The sequence below is a fragment of the Heliangelus exortis genome, chromosome Z (assembly GCF_036169615.1).
Source record: "Heliangelus exortis chromosome Z, bHelExo1.hap1, whole genome shotgun sequence".
NCBI lineage: Eukaryota > Metazoa > Chordata > Aves > Apodiformes > Trochilidae > Heliangelus > Heliangelus exortis.
The window spans coordinates 47804932-47827440 of record NC_092454.1 but is presented as its reverse complement, the minus strand read 5'-3'; the positions used below and the strand labels follow the sequence as shown (position 1 = coordinate 47827440).

The window sequence follows — 22509 nt, the reverse complement described above, 5'->3', positions numbered from 1 at the left end:
TTTTTTTTTTTTTGTAATTTAGATTTTACCACTCATAGCAGGCTCTCTTTTTAGTTAGCAATGCGGGGTGGCTACCTTGTTTGCAAAAAACTCCATCACGGTTAGTTTAATTTTTGAACACTTGAAAAACACTAACTTTTTAAAAATGAAAATGCTTAATTTAAACCTCACTGAAAATATAAGGAGTCACAGAAACATATTCAGTTCAGCATGTCAAGCACTCAGTCAACACCAGATTTTACTGATATTACCTTCCCAAATATTAATACCAAATACTAGCTCTGATGAGAGTGTGCATTGCCTTTATTCATGTAATCAAAAAGGACTTTTTCCCCAGGGGCCCCTTCTCCTTTCAGTGCACTGATTAGTCTGGAGATGACCCAACCAGAGATGACTTATCAAGACCTGTTGATTATGCCCTAATCACTCCATTTAACTGTTGTAAAAGATGGTTAAAACATTGTCAGCTGAGCTTCTCCCCAGATTACCCCACTCGCAAACTCAGCTCGAATGGAAACAACACCCTATTAGCAATTCTTGTTCGTATTCTTGCCTAACAGAAGGCACTGAAGTGCAGCTGTTACCATGTGCTTAATTTTTCTAACAAGTAGTGCTTTGAGAGATTACAGTACCTTCAAGAGTGGAAACTGGCTCTGTGTCAGGCTGTCTGCTAAGTTTAATTCCCCTTTCTGAAATATTTGAGATGATGATACTTCAAACAAACAAAAAGGGAAAACAAAAACCCCAACAATAAAAGGAATTAAAATGTTTGCTTTCATTGTTCCAAGACTTTGCACCAATGGAAAACTTAATGAGGAAGCGTTCAGCTTCCAGACAGAGATCATGTAACCCAGACCTGCCAATTTTAAATGACAACACTGCTTTTCTCATTACCTGGCAGAAGCATGGCTGCAGCTATTCATGGGCATCCTTGTTAAGCCCATCACCTGTACAACCCTTGAATGTCTAGTTTTTCATGCAATGTGAAAAGTGTGCTACTTTTATGACTGCTGTTCTCCAAATCAGGAAAGGTAGTGTTAGGGCTTCTTGGGCAGCACCAGCAGTGCTAAGTAAAAGCACCCATCTTGGCTGTTCAAAACATGCTGACAAATTTATACTTCTGGTTATTAATGATGGTCTTCTCCAGAATGCACTCTTTACATTTGTATGCTGTCTGCAGGTGTACAAGTGTGTGGTGCTGAGTTACCCAGCTGGTGTGTTGTTCCAGAATGAGGCATGTTTCTGCTCTGCACCTACACACCAGAGGACAAAGGAGGAGACTACTGAGACCAAGCTTTCTGCTGCCATTTTTCACAGGGGTAGAATGACAAAAGAAGTTAGGAAGGATTTTGTTGCCTGCTACCTCTGCAACAGACACCGTTTATCCTAAAGACAAACTGACACTTCCTCTGCCCAAACCTTTGTATTTTCTGCTGAATGATTCTTCCACAAGGAAAGCTTGTTCCAAGTGAAATAGTCTTTCCACCTGGATTCTATTGAGGTATAAAGTAAAACACAAAGACCCTTCTGAACATCCTGTGAAACAAACTTTATTGCAAAATTAATATCACAACGTAGAAATTTTACATTTCACATAGTTCAGCTCTTGAAAGAAATGTACAAACCATATTTCATTTGCAGAAGTAACAGCATGAGCTACAAACTGAGGGCAAGACTGGCCAACTAGTTAAGAGGTGCTCAGCTTGTAAAATGTGAGTGAAGAGTCTTTCCTTCAGTACCCATGTTATCCTGAGTATTGTTTCAGTTCAAGGACCACAGCATTACTTTTACTTACTGTACACCTGTAGGGTTTTTTTGTTTACCTGAGGTTTCTGTTATTTAGGCCATAAAGGATAAGCATCTTGCAAAAGATGAAGCTGGATTATTTGGTCTATAGATAACAGTATTCTGATCTTCCTTCCCAAGGCGCTGTTAAAAACAATAGATAAGGGGATGTGCTCTGCTAGGCAAAGATCTCATAGCTTCAAAGCTTTGGGAAATATATAATATTTTCAACTTAGAACTGTTTCAAAGCAACTTGAATACAAAAGAAGCCACTCCATGGAGGCATCTTTTGCTTTGAACTTTTTATACTACTTTCTTATATAATTTGGATATAAGCATGCACTTTGCATTCACTTCAAAAATCACAGAATACTTATTCCTTATTATTGTATTTAACAATACTATGAATGAGAAGGAAATGCCTTCTTACATGCCAAATGCTGTGCAAGTACAGGGCTTCTTTCAGCTTTTTCCACATCTCATCTTGTTTCATCATCCCTGTGAACCTTCTACATAAAATATTAAAAATCTTACTTGATCAGATATCAGTGAAGTGGTGGGAAAATCCCTGGTTTCAAATGGCAAGACAATGACCATAAAAAGTCAAAACATTTCCACTAAAAGCAGAAGCCTTAATATCCCTTATGCTTTCCGAGCAAAGAGATTTTACATTTAGAAACATATGGTATCAGGTCTGACAAAGTTCATCGTATTTTTCTAAAATCAAGGTCAAAGGAAATATTAATCCCACGGTTTAATTTAACATTGAATTTTGTGTTTGGGCAAACGGGATTGGTTCTTTTAAGCCGCATTGAACTACAGTTTCCAAAACACTGACAAGGTTGTCCCCCATCCAGGAGCAAGGTGTTCCTTTAGGAAGTGCACGATCTGCAGTGCCCTTGCAGAACAGATATGGGGCTCTGGAGGAGGACCTGGCGTGAGCAAGTCGAGGGCTCACAAAGGTCAGAAGCACCACCAAGGTCAACTTGCCTCAGCCTGGCCATCAGAACTGACCCTGATAAGAAAATCGATGGGTCATTGTGGTAGGGGACTCCCTGCAGGGGTGCAGGGGACTAAATTATGTAGACTGTACCCACTTCATAGGGCAGTAAATTTCCCACCCTGCTGAGGCCTTCAGACTACTACCCACTTTTGGTCTTCCAGGTGGGTAGCAATGATGTGGTATCAAGATCAATAAAAGGAATCAAGAGAGATTTCAGGGCTCTGGGGAAACTAGTTAAGGAATTTGGTGTGCAAGCTGTGTTCACTCTGCTGTCCCACTTGAGGTGAGAAATGGTGATATACATTGGGACAACAAAAATACAGAGCCCACTAATAGTTTAGTAGCCATGAAAGTGTCTGGGAATGGTCAAGTACCAACAATGAAAACTAATTGCCTGACTCCCTCTCTGAAATGCTTCTATACCAATGCAGAGTATGGGGAATAAGCAGGAGGAGTTAGAGATCTGCATTAAGTTGCATGGCTATGATGTAATTGCAGTCACTGAAATGTGGTGGGACAGCTCCCATGACTGGAATGCTGTCATGGATGGCCATGCACTGTGGAGGGAAGGAAGTAATACCTAGAGATGCTTTCATGGATCTTTGTTTTAAAATGAAAATATTACATGGTAAGCATGGTCACAATACAAATTGTGGCTTTGCCATTGCCTCACCAAATGACTTCTGAAGTCCTAATATCTCTTCTGCTTTCTCTGAACATCCCCACCTGAGAAATGGTAATATATTTCCTGACTTCAGAGAAGTGCTGGAAAGATTATTTAGTAAAATATTTATTTGCTCAGGGTTCAGAAAATACTAAACATTAGGTATTATAAATTATGTGCTCATTTCTATTATGTTGCAGTAAAGCCTGAGTGAAGTGTTTTGTAGGAAATCCTCAATGCGTGCTTCTGCAGTTAATTTTGGATAAGGTTATCTACATAAGAGCACTGTATAGTAAAGAATCATTCATAGCTTGGAATCTTTTTAAACTACTATGTGTTAGCTCTGCTAAAAATCACACTGATTATTAAGAAATTCAACTGCATATCAGGCAGTCCCTACACTTAGAAAATATTTTAAAAATCTATAAAATTATATATTGCTACTTCTTGCTTTTTAAGCTTTGGTCGAGAAGACTTGTGCAGAACGTTTCCTGCAGTTAAGGACCATGACAGAAACTGATGCCAGAAACTGACAGAAGAAATTACTCTTTCCTCCAGATCTGGTTCAGCAGACATTGAGCAAGGGACCATTTCCCTCCTCATTGTGACAGTATTTAAGCATGTCAACTTGCAGGAAGTGGTCCACTGCCAAAAGCACATGAGTGAATGCTGTCCCTGGAAAAGGACCACAGATATAGTTTGTCAGTGTCCCTTACACACACGTATTATTTGGATTCATATAACACCTCAAACTAGCTACAGACACAGAGTCGTGTGTCTCTTAGCTACTGGTGACTTAGCTTATGCCACTGACCACTCTAATGGTCCATGCCCCTGCATGATGCGATTATTTTACAATATGTGCGAAAGTATCTAAAAAGTATCCCCTTTCTTCTCAAGGTCCCATGAGAAGTGATCCCCTGGTATCCATTCAGTGATCTTTTTGCACACTGTCCAGAAAGAGCACGTGCTGCCTTGTCAGAGATTTCTGACTTCATAGGTGTAGAATACCACTTCACTTCTGGCTTGCAGCTTGAAGCTCTTCCTTGGCCGAAGCAGCTGGTCCCTAGGTGCTTTGTGAAGAAGCCTGAGCATCGTACCTCCTAAAACTGTGGTTACGAAAAGATTCCCTGCAGTGAAATAGATACATAAATAAGGTTGGCAAATGAAAAAGAATCCAAGAAATACCTGCCTTGTGAAAAGGAGAAGCTAGCAAATCACCAGCTAAATTGTGTTATGTCGTTAACAGGTCAGAGGCATATTTGTTCTTGCACTCCCATCCCTCACGGGACACAATGGCTTTGTGAGCAAGCATATATTCACAATTAAAGAACATCAGTTAAGACTTTTGTTTCAGTCACGGGATTTAACTGGATTATATTACCTGAGAGTGAAAGGATCACGCATACTTCATGTTGCCAAACACCACATGGTGCTAAGTGTTCAAGCCAAACATATACCTGTTCTATCTCCTTCCTGGCTTCAAATATTGAAGAAATGGCAAGATGTTTCCAACACCTTTTCACTGGGGCAAAGGGGAAGTCTTCTCTCAGAATTATATCATTAAAATGTCAGAAACCCACTACCCCAAGAATGAGCAGCTTGTGAAACACAGTTTCAGTAGAAGTCAGCTCCAGTAGAAGTCAGCAGACTTCCTTAATCAGGTATGAAGTTGGCAGTGTATATTATGTCCTGTTTCTAGTTAACAGTAGAAATCACTTCATTCCTTGCAAAAATGACATCTATTTGTATATCTAGGATATACAAATCCTATATGTATATCATATAACCCTGCCCTAACTGTACCTTGTGCTAGGGACTTTGACCACTGGTTTGTACAGCTCTGGGATCCTCCTCTCGATCATGGGCCTAAGGTTCTCCTTTAGTTTCCCATAGTTCTTTCTGAGCTCTTGCTGGTATTCCCGCTGGTCAGCAGTAATAAGGTGCTTGTTTTTCTCCACTGCTTCACCACACCTAGGTAGAAGAAGAGAAAAAAAAGGTATGACATGTATCATCTACTTCTATGAAACTCATTTACTTGGTATTTGGTAGTCTGAATGAATGGCCAAGCATCTAGCTTCTCTGGTCCAAAATTATAATGAATAATTATAATGAAACCTCCTTTCCAAGTACACAAACTGAGATGAAGGCATTAGGAATGGATAAAGGAGCTAATAAAAAACCTATTTAATGACAGCAGAACACTGAGCTACCTGTCTGCTTGCTGTAAATAGATTCAGTGACAATAGCAGAGAGCAGGAGGTGCATAAGGCTAATTTTTATTTAACTCAAACTTTTATTTCAGCAATTACTCTTTGTTAGGACTAAGGAGATGAGTATCATGTTAGACGAGCACGCTTGTTCAGATTTACAAGCGTATCTAAAGCAAAGGCCATCGTTGTCTGCTACTACCAAGGTGCCTCCTTGGCTGATAGGATCAAATATCTCCTTATGAACAACTTCCTGCATAAAAATGTCATTTTAATAAAAATAAAACAAGGACATAGTCTGAAATTTATGTAAAAAGTCAAAACAAATTAAATGGAAGATCTTAATTTCTACATAATTAGTTTGAAGTGTTAAAGTTTGCTCTGATTTGGGAACAGTGCCTACTAAAGCAGTGATCATGAAGTAGGTATAAGAAGTCTGGATCAAGGGTCTAAAGTGTGAGATGCCAGGATTCGTTATGTTAAATTGAATCATTAATTACACATTTATATTATCGTTGCGTTATTGCCATTATTGGCTTTATTGGTGCAATTCAGCATTTTAACTTTGTTTTACTGACCTCAGTATAAACTCTTTGAAGCACAACCTCAGCTTGTTGTGATGTCGATAAAGCTTGGGGTCCGCTGGAATCTCAGCCAAGAACACTTGTGCTACCTCTAGCGGTCCCTTAATGGAATAACACAGAAAAATGTCAAAAACACCTGCTAGAGCTGAAAACGGACAACACCGAAACACAGAATCATCAGAGTTGGAAGGGACCTCTGGAGATCGTCTCGTCCAACTCTCCCACTAGAGCAGGATCACCTAGAGCACATTATCCAGGACTGCATCCAGGCGCGTTTTGAGTATCTACAGAGAAGGGGACTCCACAACCTTGCTGGGCATCCTGTTCCACTGCCTTGTCACCCTCACAGCAAAAAAGTTTTTTCTTAAGCTTAAATGGAACCTCCTGTGTTCCAGCTTGTGCCTGTTGCCCCTCATCCTGTCACTGGGAATTACTGAGAAGAGTCTGGTTCCATCTTCCTTGCACCCACCCTTTATATACCTGTAGACATCAACAAGGTCTCCCCTCATCTCCTCCCCAGGCTGAAGAGTCCCAGCTCTCTCAGCCTTTCCTCATAAGAGATGCTCCAATCCACCAGTCACCTCTGTTGCTCTCTGATGGTCTGTCTCCAGTAGTTCCCTGCCTCTCTTGAACTGGGGAGACCAGAACTGGATGCAGTATTCCAGCTGTGGCCACACCAGGGCAGAGTAGAGAGGGAAACACGAATACATTTGTTTAAGCTGTTTGTTATTTCATGAGTGGAATTCTGAAAAAAAATGAAACTGTGCACAGTCACCATAACAGGGTGGCTTTTTATCACCTTCCCAGCCACCTCTGTGATTTCCTCTTTTATAAGCAGAGTTTTTGCCCATCATATTTTATCCTCTCCTGCCTTTATTTCCCTTTCAAAGACACTTAAAAGGGAATAGATAATTTTTTCTCAGCACAGAAGAGATGAGATATCTCTACTGCAAAACCTGAGTACATGGGAGAAACACATCTTCCATCTGTGGCATTACAAAACCTGAGAGATTTTAGTAAGCCCAGCACAGAAAAGGATCACTCTTTCCAGAGCTTACAAGAATGTGCTACTTCAGATGAAAGGCTTTGGTTGATAAAGAAGCTGGAGAAACAGAATATTTGAGCTTCTAGTAAACAACCCAAGTTCCATGAAATTATAGATAACACCAAGTTTTCCCTCAGTTGTGTCTTCATTATTTTATTTTTTCAATTGCCTTTTTTTGTTAGCAGGCATATTTGTAATTATTGCATCTCAACTTTCTTTTGGGGCTCACAGGTCTTGACTTCATGGATTTTCAACAATACTGTGAATTTCTGGTTGTCTCCCAGCAGAATTATTATTATTATTGTTATTATTCCCATTCCCCAAGGGTACACCTGGAGTGAACAAAATAGCTGAGATGGCTATTGTTCTAAAAATGGAAAAATCCATGAATGCATTCACAATGGTTCTGTAATTTTATGCATCTACAACCAAGACAGCGAGCATACTTAATGAAAAATATACAATGACTAAATATCAAGGGATGAGGTTTAAATGCCCATTGTGACTAAATACGTCTGACTAGATGTGCTTCTTCCAGTACAAAAGGTAAGGGTGAGAAAGAAAGCACAATGAGAAAAGCATGCAGAAATTCTGAATCTGACTTCTTTGAATCTCTTACCTGATTTACAGTGGCTCCAACTGAGCCCTGCAAAACCATCTGGAGCATTTTGGCATCTGGTGGTTCTTGGTTGGTGGCTGCAGTTAGTTCCTGTGTTTTTTTCTGCATATCTTCAATAGCAACTTCAATTGGGGTTAAAATAAACTAATGAAAATGAAGGAAAAGATGTGTCATTACCTGTATCCATGCATGCAGTTGACCTTTCTAAATCTGGCAATACCACTATCTTTCTCCCATGCTAAAAGCAGTAGCTCTGAAACCCAGGAACACTGTTTAATCTAAATGTCACCTAGGTAGATATTGAATCTGATCCAAAGCTTTTCAACATCTTATAATTTTCAAGAATAGGATGGAACTGACAGGTGGAATCTACAGCTTGCTTGCATAAATTCATAATTATTCTAAGTTACTGACCTCGTGTCTGAAATGGTTTGGCACTTTCTACTTTATAAAACTTGCCTGCCTCTAAAACCATCTTTGAGCCCCATTTACTTCTTTGTCTGGACTTTATCAGCTGGAAGCACATACTTAAATAGCGTTCCACATATCCTTACACATGCTCAACACAGCATTACAACCATGAGGTCAAAAGAAGAATATATACTTAATAAAAATATATACTTGGTATCCTCCCTTTTCCCTGGTAAACACCCATCCTGCTTTTGTCTACTCGTTCCTACTTACGAGAGTAACATATCTGAGAAATTAATCCTTATTTTACTTCTGCCATGCACAGAATTTTAACATCTCCCCACCCAGAGATTCCTTTAGCCCCTGAGAAATCAGTTATGTCCTCAGAACTCAATTACCTCTTCTTTTTGGATGACATTGATTCTGGTTTTGATGTAGGGGAAAGCATGCATTGTGGTTAGGATGGTGTTCCTTTTGTATTGCTCACTGAGCTCTCCTCTGGGACGCCCATCCAGGGTGAAAGGCGTAGTGTACATGAACCGATTGAGGTTGAAGTTCTTCTCATAATAAGTTACCCTGTCTTTCATCTCATAATCATCAAAATATGGCTCCACAAAAGTAATTTGTATGTATGCCTGACAAAAGAGGGAAGAAGCATTACGTAACCTTACAACCCATTAAGTTTGAAAGTAATGGCATATGTGAAATATCCCATAGTTCACTTTGGCTAAGCATGGTCTTGAAGAGCCCAGAGCTGCTAATTCTTCAAGGTTCCTTCTTCAGAGCTGACAAAACTTGCCTCTGAGAAGGGCACAACTTAACCCTGGGGATCAGGGACCAGAGATCAGAACTTCTCATTTCCACACTCTGACAAGCTACTAGACGAAGCATTTCACAGAGGCTTTAAAGACACTCCTAGGCAGAGAGATACAAGCAAGCTGGTGGTTTTTTTAGGTGGCTTAATGTTTGAGCACAAAAGTTTAAAGGGGAACCCCCTCTCTTCTGTTCTGTGCCAAACAATCAACAGTCTCAGTAGTACTTTCCCTACCTTATTGGGATCCAGCTTTCTTTTGTCTACAGGAGCAGAGTCCTTAATCACCTCCACAGCATCCTCCCCAAAACACTGGCCATAAAATACCTGGGAAGGGAACAGAATTACACCAGAGTGTTTTTAGTCCTTAATACAGTGCTAATGATCTATATGCCTGCAGAAGAAAGGGATAACTGTGACAGTTTCTGGGCTCTGTGCTGCTTCATGAGTGATAACTGGCCAAGGTAAGACATCTTCCAACAAAGATCAGTGTGAGTTGCTCACTAAAAAAGCAGAACTTGATTTAAAGTGATACGAAGAGACCACTGCAGTTCTATGAAAAAGCTGAAAAGATGCCAAAGCAAATATCTGGCATGCTCAAATCAAATAATTCAATCCATTATAGGCTTTCCCATAAGATACATGGCCCCAAAGGAATGGATCACTTTCATCATTATGCTGTAAAAAGGGCTACAGTGGAGAGGATATATGCAAATTAAATTATTTAGGGTACAAATCAGTTTGTTATTGATTTTCATAAAGCAATGATACTATTAGAAGCGTGTGGGTTCATTAAAAAGTTTAACATAATGTTGGAGATCATATTAATACATGTTGGTTTTTCTTTACCTCTAATCTGTGAGAAATCTCAGGAAGCTTGGTAATTGCAGGCTCCTTATAAACAAATTCCTGTTCATCCAGATCCCCAAATTTTGATCCATAGAAACCAACACGGAAGTAAGTTCCAAACATTCTCTTTTGACCCTAATTAATAAAAAGGAAGTGGAAATTTACCATTACTTATTTTTTTAAGTCAGTGTAGCAGTAGTACTTTTTTTGCCTATTGATTTAAAAAAACCCCACTACTCCTACATTTGCCCTGTTTCACAGCCATATATGAACTATGTATCATAAGTGCTGATGGATTACAAACATATTTATGAAAGTAAGCATACAAATTAAGGAGACATTTGATGGAAATCTAAGTTAAATTTAAAGCTAATCATGAAGCAGCTTTTTAAAAAACAAAAAAACCCACTTATTTTTAAAATCTACTGGATACACATTAACAAAATTAAAAATTTTCAATGAAATTGGTAAGAATTTGAAACTGACTAGACTATAAGAGTCTCCTGAAGAAAGAGAAGGAAAGAGGCAGTTTGAATGCCCCTTTGCATTTGCATTTCTTCTGTTTTATAAGAGAAAACACTAGTTAATTGACAATAAACTTATTCTTCTTAAATAGATGTGGCCAGGTGAAATCATCCATGTTCCTATTCTATGCTTGAGTTGTTCAGCTATCCTTTAACTCTAAACTAGTTCTGTATTAATCTCTGCTTTTTCCTACAGCGAAAACAAGGCCTTTTTTCACTTCCCTTTGAAGAGAGGTCAAAGCAGATGGGAGCTTTTGTTTGAAAAAGGGAACGGATCTACTTCACATAAACAGTTTTATTACCAACAGTCTTACACAAACAGTTCAACCCAGCAATGTGTTGGGTTGCTAGCAGTGCCTTGACACTTGAGTACCTTATTAATAATGCTGTCAAAGGCCTTCTGTAGCTTGCTGTGTGTCAGGGTAAGCTTCCTAAAGTCTCGATGTGCTTCCAGTATGGGGATGACAATTTTGTACACCTCATTCACAGTTTCATACAACCCCGCCTTGGGAGAAAACAAACAAAAATAAGTAAAAAGATAGGAGAAAAGAAATGAGTCCTCATACACTCTGAAAAGAAACTAGGTCTGCATTAATGGCCTGGATGAAAAGAGGATTTATGGGACTCATATTTTAATCCACTACGTTCCTTTCTACAAACTAGTAATAGTAAATAGATAGTTTTGAGCTGCAAACAGCAAAATGAATCTCATTTGGATCTCTGATCTGCTGGACTCTCAAGCTCAAATTCCTGTATAAAGTACATGGTTTCTTCTTAGGGGCTAGAAGATCTAGAAATGCAGGTAAGCAGAAGTGAACGGATTTGTGGTTCAGGGACACAGGAGCTGCATCTAGAGAAATGGAACCCAGATGGTATCTTCAGAGATGCTAAATCATATATTCTCTTTAGCGTCTACAGCTGTGTGATGAGCTACTTGAGCATTAACATCATGACTCTTTAGATTGTGAGGCTGCTGGTTGTTGTATGCAGTGTAAAAGTACAGGAATAATTCTCACATGCTTTCTGAGCATGAAAGTTTAAGCAAGATCTACTTCTTATATGTAGTATCTCATGCAAATACAAACAAAAAGACTTATCTAAGGTCTGGGACAATGATTTTCTGATGATGCTGCTTGTAGTCTGTACAGGTAGAGATGGATATAGGGCTGAGCTAGGCTAACAGAGAAGCCTGGCTTAGCCAACCTGGCTGAAGCAGGGCTGGGTCAGCCATAAGTCATTTTCTGCCTCTTGCTGTTTGCAGTGGGACAGATCTGTGGAGTCTGGTTTAGTAGTAAGACTTTGTTCCTCATGTGTTGGGAAAATAAACTATGGATCTGGCCCAGACATCCTCACTCCGTTTCTCAGTGATTTTGGTCCTCACTCACCGTGCTGAATAGCTCTACTGCTTGTTCCAGCAGCCCTACCAGGCCACTTTCAGAGAAATACCTCCCAGAACATATGCCATCTTCATCTGGGGACAAAACATCGTCTGAAACAGCAGATTCCTCCAGCACATTGGATGAAATGTTCTGAAATAAAGCAGAACAGAGAACTCAGAAACCTGTCAGCTGTCTATCATAAAGATAGAGGCAGAAGCAGTTTCAACAGATTTATATAATAGGGTTAGACAAGTGTAGACAGTTAAATTCATTTTAGAAGTGAATGTAACATCATAAATCTCTGCAGACAGCAGATTGGGAGTTTTGCTACAAGAATCATAAACTTTCTTGCCTTAGGTTTAAAAGGCAGAATCCTGGGGGTCACAAACCAGGCTGCCCAGTACCTGGATTTCCATGGAGCTGCAATGAGCTCAATCTCCCATGTCACAGGAGCCAACACCAAGGTGCCTTTCCTGCTGCTGGTGCCTGAGGGTGGGCAATTCTAAGCTGTGCCTCAGTCCCCCTTCCACCTTCTTGAAGAAACTGAACGTTCAAGTTTTTAATTTGACTTTTGCAAGCAGAGAAGTATGACACAGACATAAAACCTAAAAACCACAGTAATTTTAATTCTGCTTCTCATTCCAGCCTCTGCCATATTACACCTTGATCCCACAGAATTTACTAGGTTTCTTGTAAAAATTACTGATATTATTGATCTTAAGTAAAAACAGATAAACAACACAGCGGCAGTCACTCTGAGATTCTAGTGACATAAAAAGTCTAGAGTGCTTCAGGATCCCTTTCAATAAATGACACTGGCTGAAGTCAACATTAAAAAAAATAAGATACATAGAAATACATGTAAATGAACATTATAATATGTGTACATGAAGTATGGAACTAGCATATGTAACTTTCAACAGCTGCAGAAATGCAAAGCCTTGATTTGCTAGCAGTTGGAAGGAGTTAAATTAGTGTCACAGTGTGTCACATCAGCAGACACTGGCAATGACAGCCTGTCTGAGCTCAGGATAGATGCCAGTTGGGCAGCTAGCTGAGCTCTTAGAGACACCTTTATAAAATGGCAGAGACATTGAAGGCTGTTACTATTAATCATATTTCAGATAAAGAATTGGCAACACATATCACTAGCACCATGGGACTTTCCTCCTTGGTTTTTGTGGATGTATTTATTTTCCATGAGTGAAATTTACCACATGCTGACATCACAGTGCCTAGCATGCACATCACCTCAACTCCAAGCACAAAGCTCAGCATTCACAGGAGTTATATGAGTCTGAATTTCAGCCAGAGGGAAACTGCAGATTGGCTTATCACATTGGTAAAATGCATGCCACCTTTTACCTCTCAGTCTCATGAAGATGGTGACTTCAACCAGAGTTAGCCTCCCTGGTACGTACTTAGGACAACTCACAGAACCCGAGCTGCAGCTCAGTTTCTGGTTTTAAATTTTCTAACAGTAGGACTGCTACCTCCAACACTCCCTCTTTTTTTTTTTTTTTTTTTTTTTTAGAGAAAGGAAAAGAGTCCAGGGAGTGATTTATTTTTACAAAAGTAAAGTATTTAAACCTATAATAACTAATGTCAGGCATGTTTTTCCATGTTTTACAGACTACACACTCCAGTACGAAAGAGCCTTCATGATGGATTCCTAGTGTTTGCATGATCTTTTGCAAAGTGGGTGCATCTCACCCACCTTTTGACTTGATCTACTGAAGAATTTTGACTTGATACTGAAGAATTTTATATGTCCCTTATATAAAAACAGCAATACACAAGTTAAACAAGTTACCATGTATATCATCAGCAATTATTTTGGATTTCACAAACCTCGTTTTCTTTTAAGAGGAAAAATATTTGTGTAAACTCAAGGGGCTTTACTTGATCCCCAGCCTTTACCATCACGTTAGATATGGCTAAGGTAGCCTGCAATCTAGATCCCTAATACAAGAGTGGCATTAGGCCATTCCTGAGCCCCGGCTTATTAGCCGTGTGTCTCAGCAGGTAGACACACACACTAAGTCCTTGTCTGTGGTAACACAAAGTGGCTTTAAAGCCAGTCCATATGCTGCTCCTACTCTAAGCCTGTCTTATCACTTGCAAAGAGGATTTGGTGTAAACACAAATTAACTTCACAATTTTCACTGAAAGTGATCACATTCTAATTTTCAGTGATAGTTTTGATAGCACAGAGGGAAGCATATGCAGTCCTGTCTGGCACACTGTAATGAAACCTGTTACACTACTGACAGTCAGTTTTCTGAATGCTAACAGTCATTGCAGAAGACCTATGTCAACTTATTTAATCCTTTGCTGCCTAATTTTATTCATCTGCAAAAATAAGATAACACTTCTTCTTATACCCATTATTATCACCCACAATTCTACAAGTAAAGTTGTATCACCAATATTTGCTTATTTCATATCGGAGATGAACATAGGACAAGACTCAGTGAATGAGATCTGGAACTCCAGGTAAGATCGAGACAGTCTGAGTAGTGTTTCTGCCTTTTAACAAGCTCATCTGAAGAAGATCTTCACAGGTGTTACAAACTGTAAACCTGTTTGAATGGGAGCTCTTACCGTGAAAGACTTCGTAAAAATGCGAAGTGTTATTATTACAGTTAATTATTGTTATTGAGCAAACTGAAATTCAAAATTATGCTGTCAGATAAAGAGTTGTGCAACTGGGTTTCTGGTCATTAGGCATTTCATTACCTCTCTTCTATGGAGCAATTGTTCCTTTGGCAAACACAGGCATTTTGATGAGAGAGATTGATTCACTGCTTTTAAACCTAAGTTTTTGCTTGCCTAGAGCCTTGTAGAATAGACTTCAGTTCTCTAAAATAACTGGAAACAAACCAAAAGTGGTTCAATTACATTCCCATTTACTGTTCTGAAGCGAAAAAAATCCACAGGTGGTATGATTATTTACTTTTCTGAACAGAAAAAAAAATTCTGGTGGAATGGTTATATAAAGACAGGATGAGTGTTCCACCTACTACTGGTAGCCATTTCAAAATCCCCTAGACCATAAAATGTGCTTCTCAGTCCTGTAAAAGAGCTAAGCAAATGGTATTCAGGTAGTGAATACTGAGTTGTCACACATTTTAGAAAACTGAGGAAGCTCCAGAGGAGGAAATATGCTTCGGGGCCCACATTATTTTAAAAGTAAACAAGATGGGCAGGTAGTAGTAGGTTTATCAGTCCACATCCAGGATAGAGTGGGGAAAATACAGATACAAAATTATACTAAAGAAAAATTAAGGGTATTGTAATTAATCAGAATCAACACCAGACTGTTGAAATTTGATACTTTAGAATAGATTACAATTTCATAAAGGCAATAATGCCTAAATAGTAGATGTCTATAAAACATCTGCGTTGAATCTGCAAAATATTTCCACTAATTAGTTGGATAGATTCATAATAATTTCATCAAACAATCTGCACATAAACTATACTGGTCTTAGAGAATAATGATAAAAGAATAATCATCAACACATTGGAATATTTAAGTGGTCAGCCATTTCTAACTATAATAATCTTTGGAAAAAAAAAACCAGTAAAATAACTTGAGGTCAGCCATTTCTAATTATAATAATCTTTGAAAAAAAAAAAAAACAAACAGTAAAATAACTTGATTTGCACAGAAAGCCAGATCAGATAAGGGTATCCAAAACTGCATAACTAAGTATAAATATTGGCATTCCAAAATGTTTAACTCTAAAAGAGTTAAGCTTTCATCTACATGATGTAGAAAAAAATGGTGGAAAAAGAAACCCAAGTAAACCCTCTGGAAAAGATCAATGTATCACCGAGTAAAAAGCACATCAATGCCAAAAGAATCAGCAGAATCTTTAGACAGAGAAACTGAGAGACACTTCCCAGGCTCAAAGAAGTTGACACATTTTTACTTGACTTTGATGTGACTGTATACAGACTATGGTGATGGTGTCATTCATCAACCAAAAGGGTGTTGGTTAGTAAATGGAGGACAGTCAAAGTATTGGAGAATATGCCTAAAATAACTGAGTAGCTCCAATTACCTAGATTATGAGAAGTAAGTTTGAAAGATCCATTTGTCACAGTTGATACGTGTCATGGTTTTAGAGAGTAACTCTGTGACAGATGCTCTGTTATTCCACACTACCCTCCCCTCCCAAGAGAAGATGAAGAGAGGAACAAGGGAGAGAGACTTTAAGGCTGGAATTAAAAACAGGGATGGGTTTAGTAAGGTAGTAATAGCAAATTACAAATTTATACAAAAATATGGAGCTTGCCCTTCTCAACTAATACTTACTTCTGAACCAGAAAAGTCGACACTGAACTGGGCAGAAGATTGGGGTGCCCAAGTCCAGGGTCTCAGCGACAGATCACAACATTCTTAGAGAAACCAAGCTAGTCCAACTTGATAGTCCAGCTTGAGCAGGTAGAAGGCAACTTGTCTTGGTGAACGATGTTCTCCAGTGAGGAAAGGGGGGGACAGCAGGGCCTTAACCCAGCTAACACACCAGCTAGAGAAGCCTCCAGTGGGCTCTCTTGGGACCACCATGGGAAGGAATATTGTGATTGGTTCATTTGGGTCCCCTGAGCCATCCTCTCCTCCCCATGGGCTCAGCTGCTCCCCATTATAACCCCACATCAACAGGCTGGATGTTGCTGGTGGTGTCCCAGGCAGGTTTTTTTTCTCTCCTGGTCCTCTCTGGCCAGGACAATAAGCTCTAGGAAGAGGCATGTGATAATAGAAGGGTTCTACTTAGTAAACAAGAGATTATAGCATGCAGCTGCTGGAAATAGAAGCTAGAGACAGACAGGAACTAAAGTACCAATTTTCACCAGCAAGAATAAATCATTGGAACAAGAGTGATGATGGATACTCTACTATTTTAGCTTTCCTTTCCCATGCTTGCACTTCTACTCAACACAAGAAGGAATTCACACATGGGAACGAGCTGTCACAACCTTATGCTGCCACACCTGGTGAGCCTCTTCTTACCTGAAAGGTGATACTGCCCACTGGGAGGTAGTTTCTATCTTCGAGCATGCTGAGGTACTCTGCCACCAGTGCTGCAGCATGGACCAGACACATGGCTGCTTCTGTGTAGCATTTCCTCTTGGTGTGCTTCTCTGCCATGTTCTGCAGCCAAGTCAGCCTCAAGTCAGGAGATGTCTGGTATCCTTTGGCAATTCTAACAACACAGGGGAGAAAGAAGATGTAAACAATAACTCCTCAGATAACAGAAAGTACCTTTGTAACTCTCTGCTGGGCTGGATGGAAGGAGACATCTCTGTCTTTATTCTGTATAATCCATCAAGTGCAGTGCAGAATAAGCCAGTATACAGGTTTAGGCATGACACAGAGGGGCTATGAGGAGAGTATAACTACTGAACCCAAGATTTTTTTGGGTTCTTCAGTACCATCCTGCCATCCAAGTCTATAGATTCACCTGTACATGAGATCCATTAGCATCTCCGGATCTTCCTGAAACTCCCTCATTTTCACAGTATCTGACAGAATGCTGTTCAGGTTACACAGCAGCTCCTCTACCTGCAGTAACACAGAGATCAATATGCATTTCTCAGTTGTTTTTTTTTTTTCTATAAGAAGAACAGCATCTGCACCACGTGATGTTACTCTCTGTTAGTCCCTTTTACCCATAGAAAAGTCAGGATGATGGATTTTTACAATATACATATTTCCATCTCTATTCAGTGCAGCAAAGATTGCTGACATAGCTAATCTTATACACACAATTAATCAAACTGAGCTGTAATCCTTTTATCAGATTATCCCTGAATGAAAAAAAAAACAACCTATGTGACAATGCTCAGCTCTAATTAATCTATGATCTGAAAACAAACCAGATATTTTTGTAAGACGTCAGCACAAGCTGAGATAGTGTAGGAATTCTGGCAAAGTGTCTAGATGGTTTTCTGAAATGTATTCAATTATTGCTACTGCCGCCTTATAAATTGAAAAAGGGGGAGAAGTTTCCATCATGCTATTTGTCTGAAAATATAATGAATCAAAGTCCTTCTTGGAAAACTGTTGCAGGCTATAGCTCCTGCTGGTGTCTAGAAGAAAGTTATACACAAACCTAACGGATAATTCTTCTGTAATGCACTTTAAGTGGAACTATGGAATTATGTCCTACACTTCTGCCCTGCTTATTGTTGTGTTAGAAATAAACTCATGCAATAATCCCTGCATCCTTATTTTCATTGCTGTGGAAGACCAAGGACTTTCCTATGTAGAAGCTCCTGATAAAGTCATAAAAGGTTTGACCTGAACAGGAAACAGAGTTGCCTGCATATCCACGTCTTCCTCTGCATAGGCTAGAATGGTTCGTAAGGATCGTCGAAGGAATTCCTCATTAAACTCGGGTGATTTGCCAACCAGAGAGGCTAGTGACATGGTCACCTGCATCTTCACTCTTGCAAAATTCTTACAGAAGAAAAAACAAAACATTAGACAATGACGGCTGCACTGCACTATACACATCAGTTCACACAGCTCTGTCTACTGTATAATCCAAGCCCACTTCCTCCTGCCCACACTGAGTGCATTAAAGCCACGGCTCACATGAGTGGACTCTGGTGCACCAAAGCCAGTCCTCTTTTACCTAGTTAAGCCCAAGTTTCCCAATTCTGTAATTTTGGGGCAGAATGTACCTTGGAATTCTTGCTTGAGACACAGGGAAGTCAGAAGCACATCTTTCCAGCTCTGCACAGGCCAGTGGGTGTCTAGATCAGGCCACCCAGAGGAGAAGAAAAGGAAGCAGGACTGGGAAAATGTTCTGGAAACAGCTCTGGGAGGTCTAAAGCCTCTGAGGGTTTCACATGATGACAAACTACACCTTGCTGATCATGGTGTCTCAGAGGCACACATTTTTCTCCTGCAAAGCCAATGCTTTTTACATCTTTAAGGCTTTTAATGTATTGATGAAGGAAGAAAATTCTGTGTAAGATAAGATGCTGTCCAAAATGATAATGCGTGTCCTTTCATGCTGGGACACTGTGAACCTACATGCATATATGTATTTTGCTCCATTTGTTTAATAAGAATCAGAGCCTAAACCTGAGAATTTTTTAACCCATTCCCAAGAATCTACAGAATTCCCATCACTACAAGCAAAGAGCTATTCTACCAAGGTTGTAAATGCATCAGAATAGAACTAGTCTAAGTTTAAGTAGTTGTGACACAGGAGTGAAAAAACCAGCCATTGTAACAAGATTAATAGTATTGCTTATGCATTGCATAGTCCTTGCTATCAGAGACTGGTCTCCAGTCTCAGTGCTGGTCCATTTGAAGATGTATTCATAGATGCTGCAAGAAAAATCACATTCTCCTAAAAAAATAATGAACAATAATTAAAATCACTCTACCCCTACACTTCTAGCACTTCTGTCTCAAATGTGCGAAAGAGCTGACACGTGACTATCTGTAGATGTATTCCACCTGCTATCACTACTTCAGTTTTACTTTCAATAAGTCACAAAAAAAGGTGGCACGAAACATGTGGCAATTCTCAAGGTCTTACACTGGTAGAGCTGAAGCTGTATCTCATGAGGAGATAAAGAGTGGCACAGGCTTGAGTCCGTGTGATATCTATGCTGCTGCTGCAGTGATGGAGAACTCTTTGACACAGGTCTGCACACTGTTCAACCTCCTCTTCAAACAGGAAATCTCCAAACTGAGGGTGATAGAGAAGAAAAAGTTTATTGCTCTGGTTTCTGGCAGTTAGCTTAGCACACAAAAATCACAGGATTGTGACAAAAACTAGTTTGCAAAACTATGTTTTGAGGTTTTGTTGGTTTTTTTTGTTTTGTTGGGGTTTTTTTGTTTGTTTGTTTGGGCTTTTTTGTTTTTTCTGGATTTCAGATTCCTGTGATGCTTAAGGTTCAATTTTCAAGCCTAAGAGAAGTCCTGTGTTAGAAAAAGAGCAGTAGAAAGAGTGGGAATAAAGGAATTCCTGAGTCCCATGGTTCCAGGAGCTTTTGAAAACACCATTTACTGCAAATACTTGAGAGAGTTGCTATTTTGAGAATACATTAATAAAAGATGCAAATACTTCCTTAAACAGAGGAGAAATTACTACCTTTTTACAACAATGCCCTACCCTTTCCCAGCTGTGTTCTTCCTCCTGTGGCGTGCCACAAAACTTTCAGTGCCCAGCATTCAGTGTCTGCACACTGCTCATAGCAGACAATAAACTCAGGGGCCAGGACATCCATTCTAAGAAACTCACCATAGACACACAGAGGCACCACCCCTGTATATACGTGTACAGGACTGATAAAGGTGTGTGAACAGAACACAGGATACTATTTCTCATTTGCAGGCCCATTTTCCAGTTCTCAACCTTTCTTCACCTCAGTATCTCACTGTTTTATGTCTAACTTCTATTATCAGCCTGCTGGCAGAGAGTTCTATCATTTTTATTTGTAAAATAACATCTGTATACCTACACCGCAATAGAAATAATTGGAATTATTGCTTCATAAAATACAGAACTGAGTCAGCTTAACTAGAAGATCTATTTCAATGAGAATAACAATTGCTTCACAAAATTCATTACTGTAGTTGGAAGTTAGCCTTTCAAAGATAAAGGACAATGAAAACATAATTATGAGTTTCATAACTACTCAGATATTTACCCTGTAATACTACCCTGTTTTGTCAGCCAATCTGCATTTAACACCAGATAAGCATTAATTGGACAGGTCTATCCTGTTTGTTATTTGTGTTTTAAAATTGTTTAGGTAAAAAAATATTTAATGGATTTCTCCTTTATGAACCTGCTTTTATTTGTAGGAAAATAAATCATAACCAGATATTAGAGAGTCCTAATGAGACACTGATCCCATTATAACCCATTTGATTAAAATGTTGGCTCAAATTCTGTTTTCATATACATCTTGAATATAATTTTTTATTATTGCAGATACAGAAATGAAAGAGATTAGGATTTGTCTTAGCTTAGGCAAAAGGAAGATGAGATCTACCAGCATCTTAGAATCTACCTAGAATTTTACAGCCTATCTTAGAAGTAGAAACCTAGGATGATCCTCCTGATCTCTGATGAGTTAATTACCTTTCTCTGCTGCCCAGCTGGTGGGAAATTAGTCCTGATGATACAATAATACAAATTTGACTTTAGGAAATCAGTCTAATTCCCAGCACAGAGATTCCTAATGTATTTGAAATATAATGAGTGGAATTTTTTACATTTTTGTTAGTAAATCTTCTATATTCAAGAGCACACTGCTAAAACCTCAAGATTATTCAGATTCAGTTATTCCATGTTGTGTCATCAATGAAATAACCTCTCAACAGCTGTATCTACACATGCAAAGCATATTTAACGAACGCCAAGGGAACAGAGTTAAGTAAATGCAGGCAACTCTGCTCTAGAAATACTCCTCTTGATTGGAAGCCTGAAATTGGAATAACTTGATTGGAAGCATGGAAACAGAAATATGTCAAGAGTGTACCTTAGCAATGAGTGCTCTGAGAGTTGCAAAGCAGTGAGTCAGGTAAGTGGTGCTCTGATCACAGCCAAGGGAGTTTACCAGGACCTTCAAAACACCTCCCAAAAGATTGTCTCTGCACTCTGCTGCAAAGCTTGCCTACACATGGAGGAGAAAATCAACAATAATTGCATGAGGTAATTAGCAATAAAGTGGCACATATGAACTGGAGTTCTGCTCTCCTGACAATGAGTCATACCCAGGAGTTTGGAGATTGCGATTTTTTCATTTAACATCTACTTCAGAGGAATTTCAAAATATTTTTGTAGTGATCAGGAAAACAAAAGGAAATATGTCCCAAACATATCTCAATATCTGTGGATCATCCAAAGCATTGGAAGCTCAGCTTCTGCAGTGACTCTGGAAGCCTTGAAGCCCACACCTGTGCAATTTTTCATACACCTCAGGTCAGGGAGTGATCTTCTGGTTGGCAGGTACCATCCTTCTCCTTGCCTTCTCATGCTCCGATTTCCTGGGCTAAATAGGCACGCTGGTATGCTCTGATTAAACCCATAACCCAAACAGTGGAGAAACTAGATGCTGTAAGTGGTGTCATGTGAAAATCATGACCAGTACTACAAGAGCATAATAGTTAATTCTTTCTCACTAGCATTCTTTCAAGAAATGTTTTCTCTTTACTATGTATGAATATACATGCTGCTCCAACACTCGTATTCCCATACTCATGAACTTGGAGTGGATCTTGTAAAGCAGGAGAACAAGTTAAGCAGAGTCAATGATCATGGTTCCACTGCTTTTAAAATACCTCTGAAATTTTACAGTATCTGACTCCTAGAAGCTAAGTAAATTGTGCTCATTACATTGTCTAGGGGGTATATCTCTCTTCAGAAAGGCTCCACGCGGGTGGAAGTTACTTTCCTGAACTGAGCACACTGTGGGAGTCAAAGTTAAATCCTTTTACCTCAGCATCATACATGCAAGTATGCCTAAAGGCCACCCAGCAGTCCAGTTCCAGATTACTAGGATCTAGCATAAATGAAGGTTTTTCTTCCCTCATCCACTCCAAACTCCAGGATAATAGTAGACACAGTGGAATAGGCTTTTCACAG

The 22509-nt window shown here is 39.3% G+C and overlaps 1 protein-coding gene across 6 annotated transcripts in view; it reads right to left on the bottom strand.

Annotated features, from left to right (window-relative positions):
- Positions 1 to 1534: 1534 nt before the first annotated feature.
- Positions 1535 to 22509, bottom strand: part of DOCK8 (dedicator of cytokinesis 8) — an 86567-nt gene continuing 65592 nt past the window's right edge. For 4 of the 6 annotated variants that reach the window (XM_071732330.1, XM_071732331.1, XM_071732334.1 and 1 more), the window contains 14 exons: positions 21404 to 21538; positions 19450 to 19602; positions 18195 to 18353; positions 17356 to 17456; positions 16905 to 17097; positions 11891 to 12034; positions 10879 to 11010; positions 9982 to 10116; positions 9370 to 9459; positions 8720 to 8956; positions 7911 to 8054; positions 6241 to 6347; positions 5259 to 5426; positions 1535 to 4582 (listed from right to left, as the gene is read on the bottom strand). In XM_071732330.1, the coding sequence (XP_071588431.1) occupies positions 4519 to 4582; positions 5259 to 5426; positions 6241 to 6347; positions 7911 to 8054; positions 8720 to 8956; positions 9370 to 9459; positions 9982 to 10116; positions 10879 to 11010; positions 11891 to 12034; positions 16905 to 17097; positions 17356 to 17456; positions 18195 to 18353; positions 19450 to 19602; positions 21404 to 21538 (1962 nt within the window). In that variant the 3' untranslated portion in view covers positions 1535 to 4518. Of the gene's footprint in view, positions 4583 to 5258; positions 5427 to 6240; positions 6348 to 6685; positions 6992 to 7910; positions 8055 to 8719; positions 8957 to 9369; positions 9460 to 9981; positions 10117 to 10878; positions 11011 to 11890; positions 12035 to 16904; positions 17098 to 17355; positions 17457 to 18194; positions 18354 to 19449; positions 19603 to 21403; positions 21539 to 22509 lie in introns of those variants that run through there. The other 2 variants (XR_011723488.1, XM_071732332.1) reach the window with 2 other exon arrangements.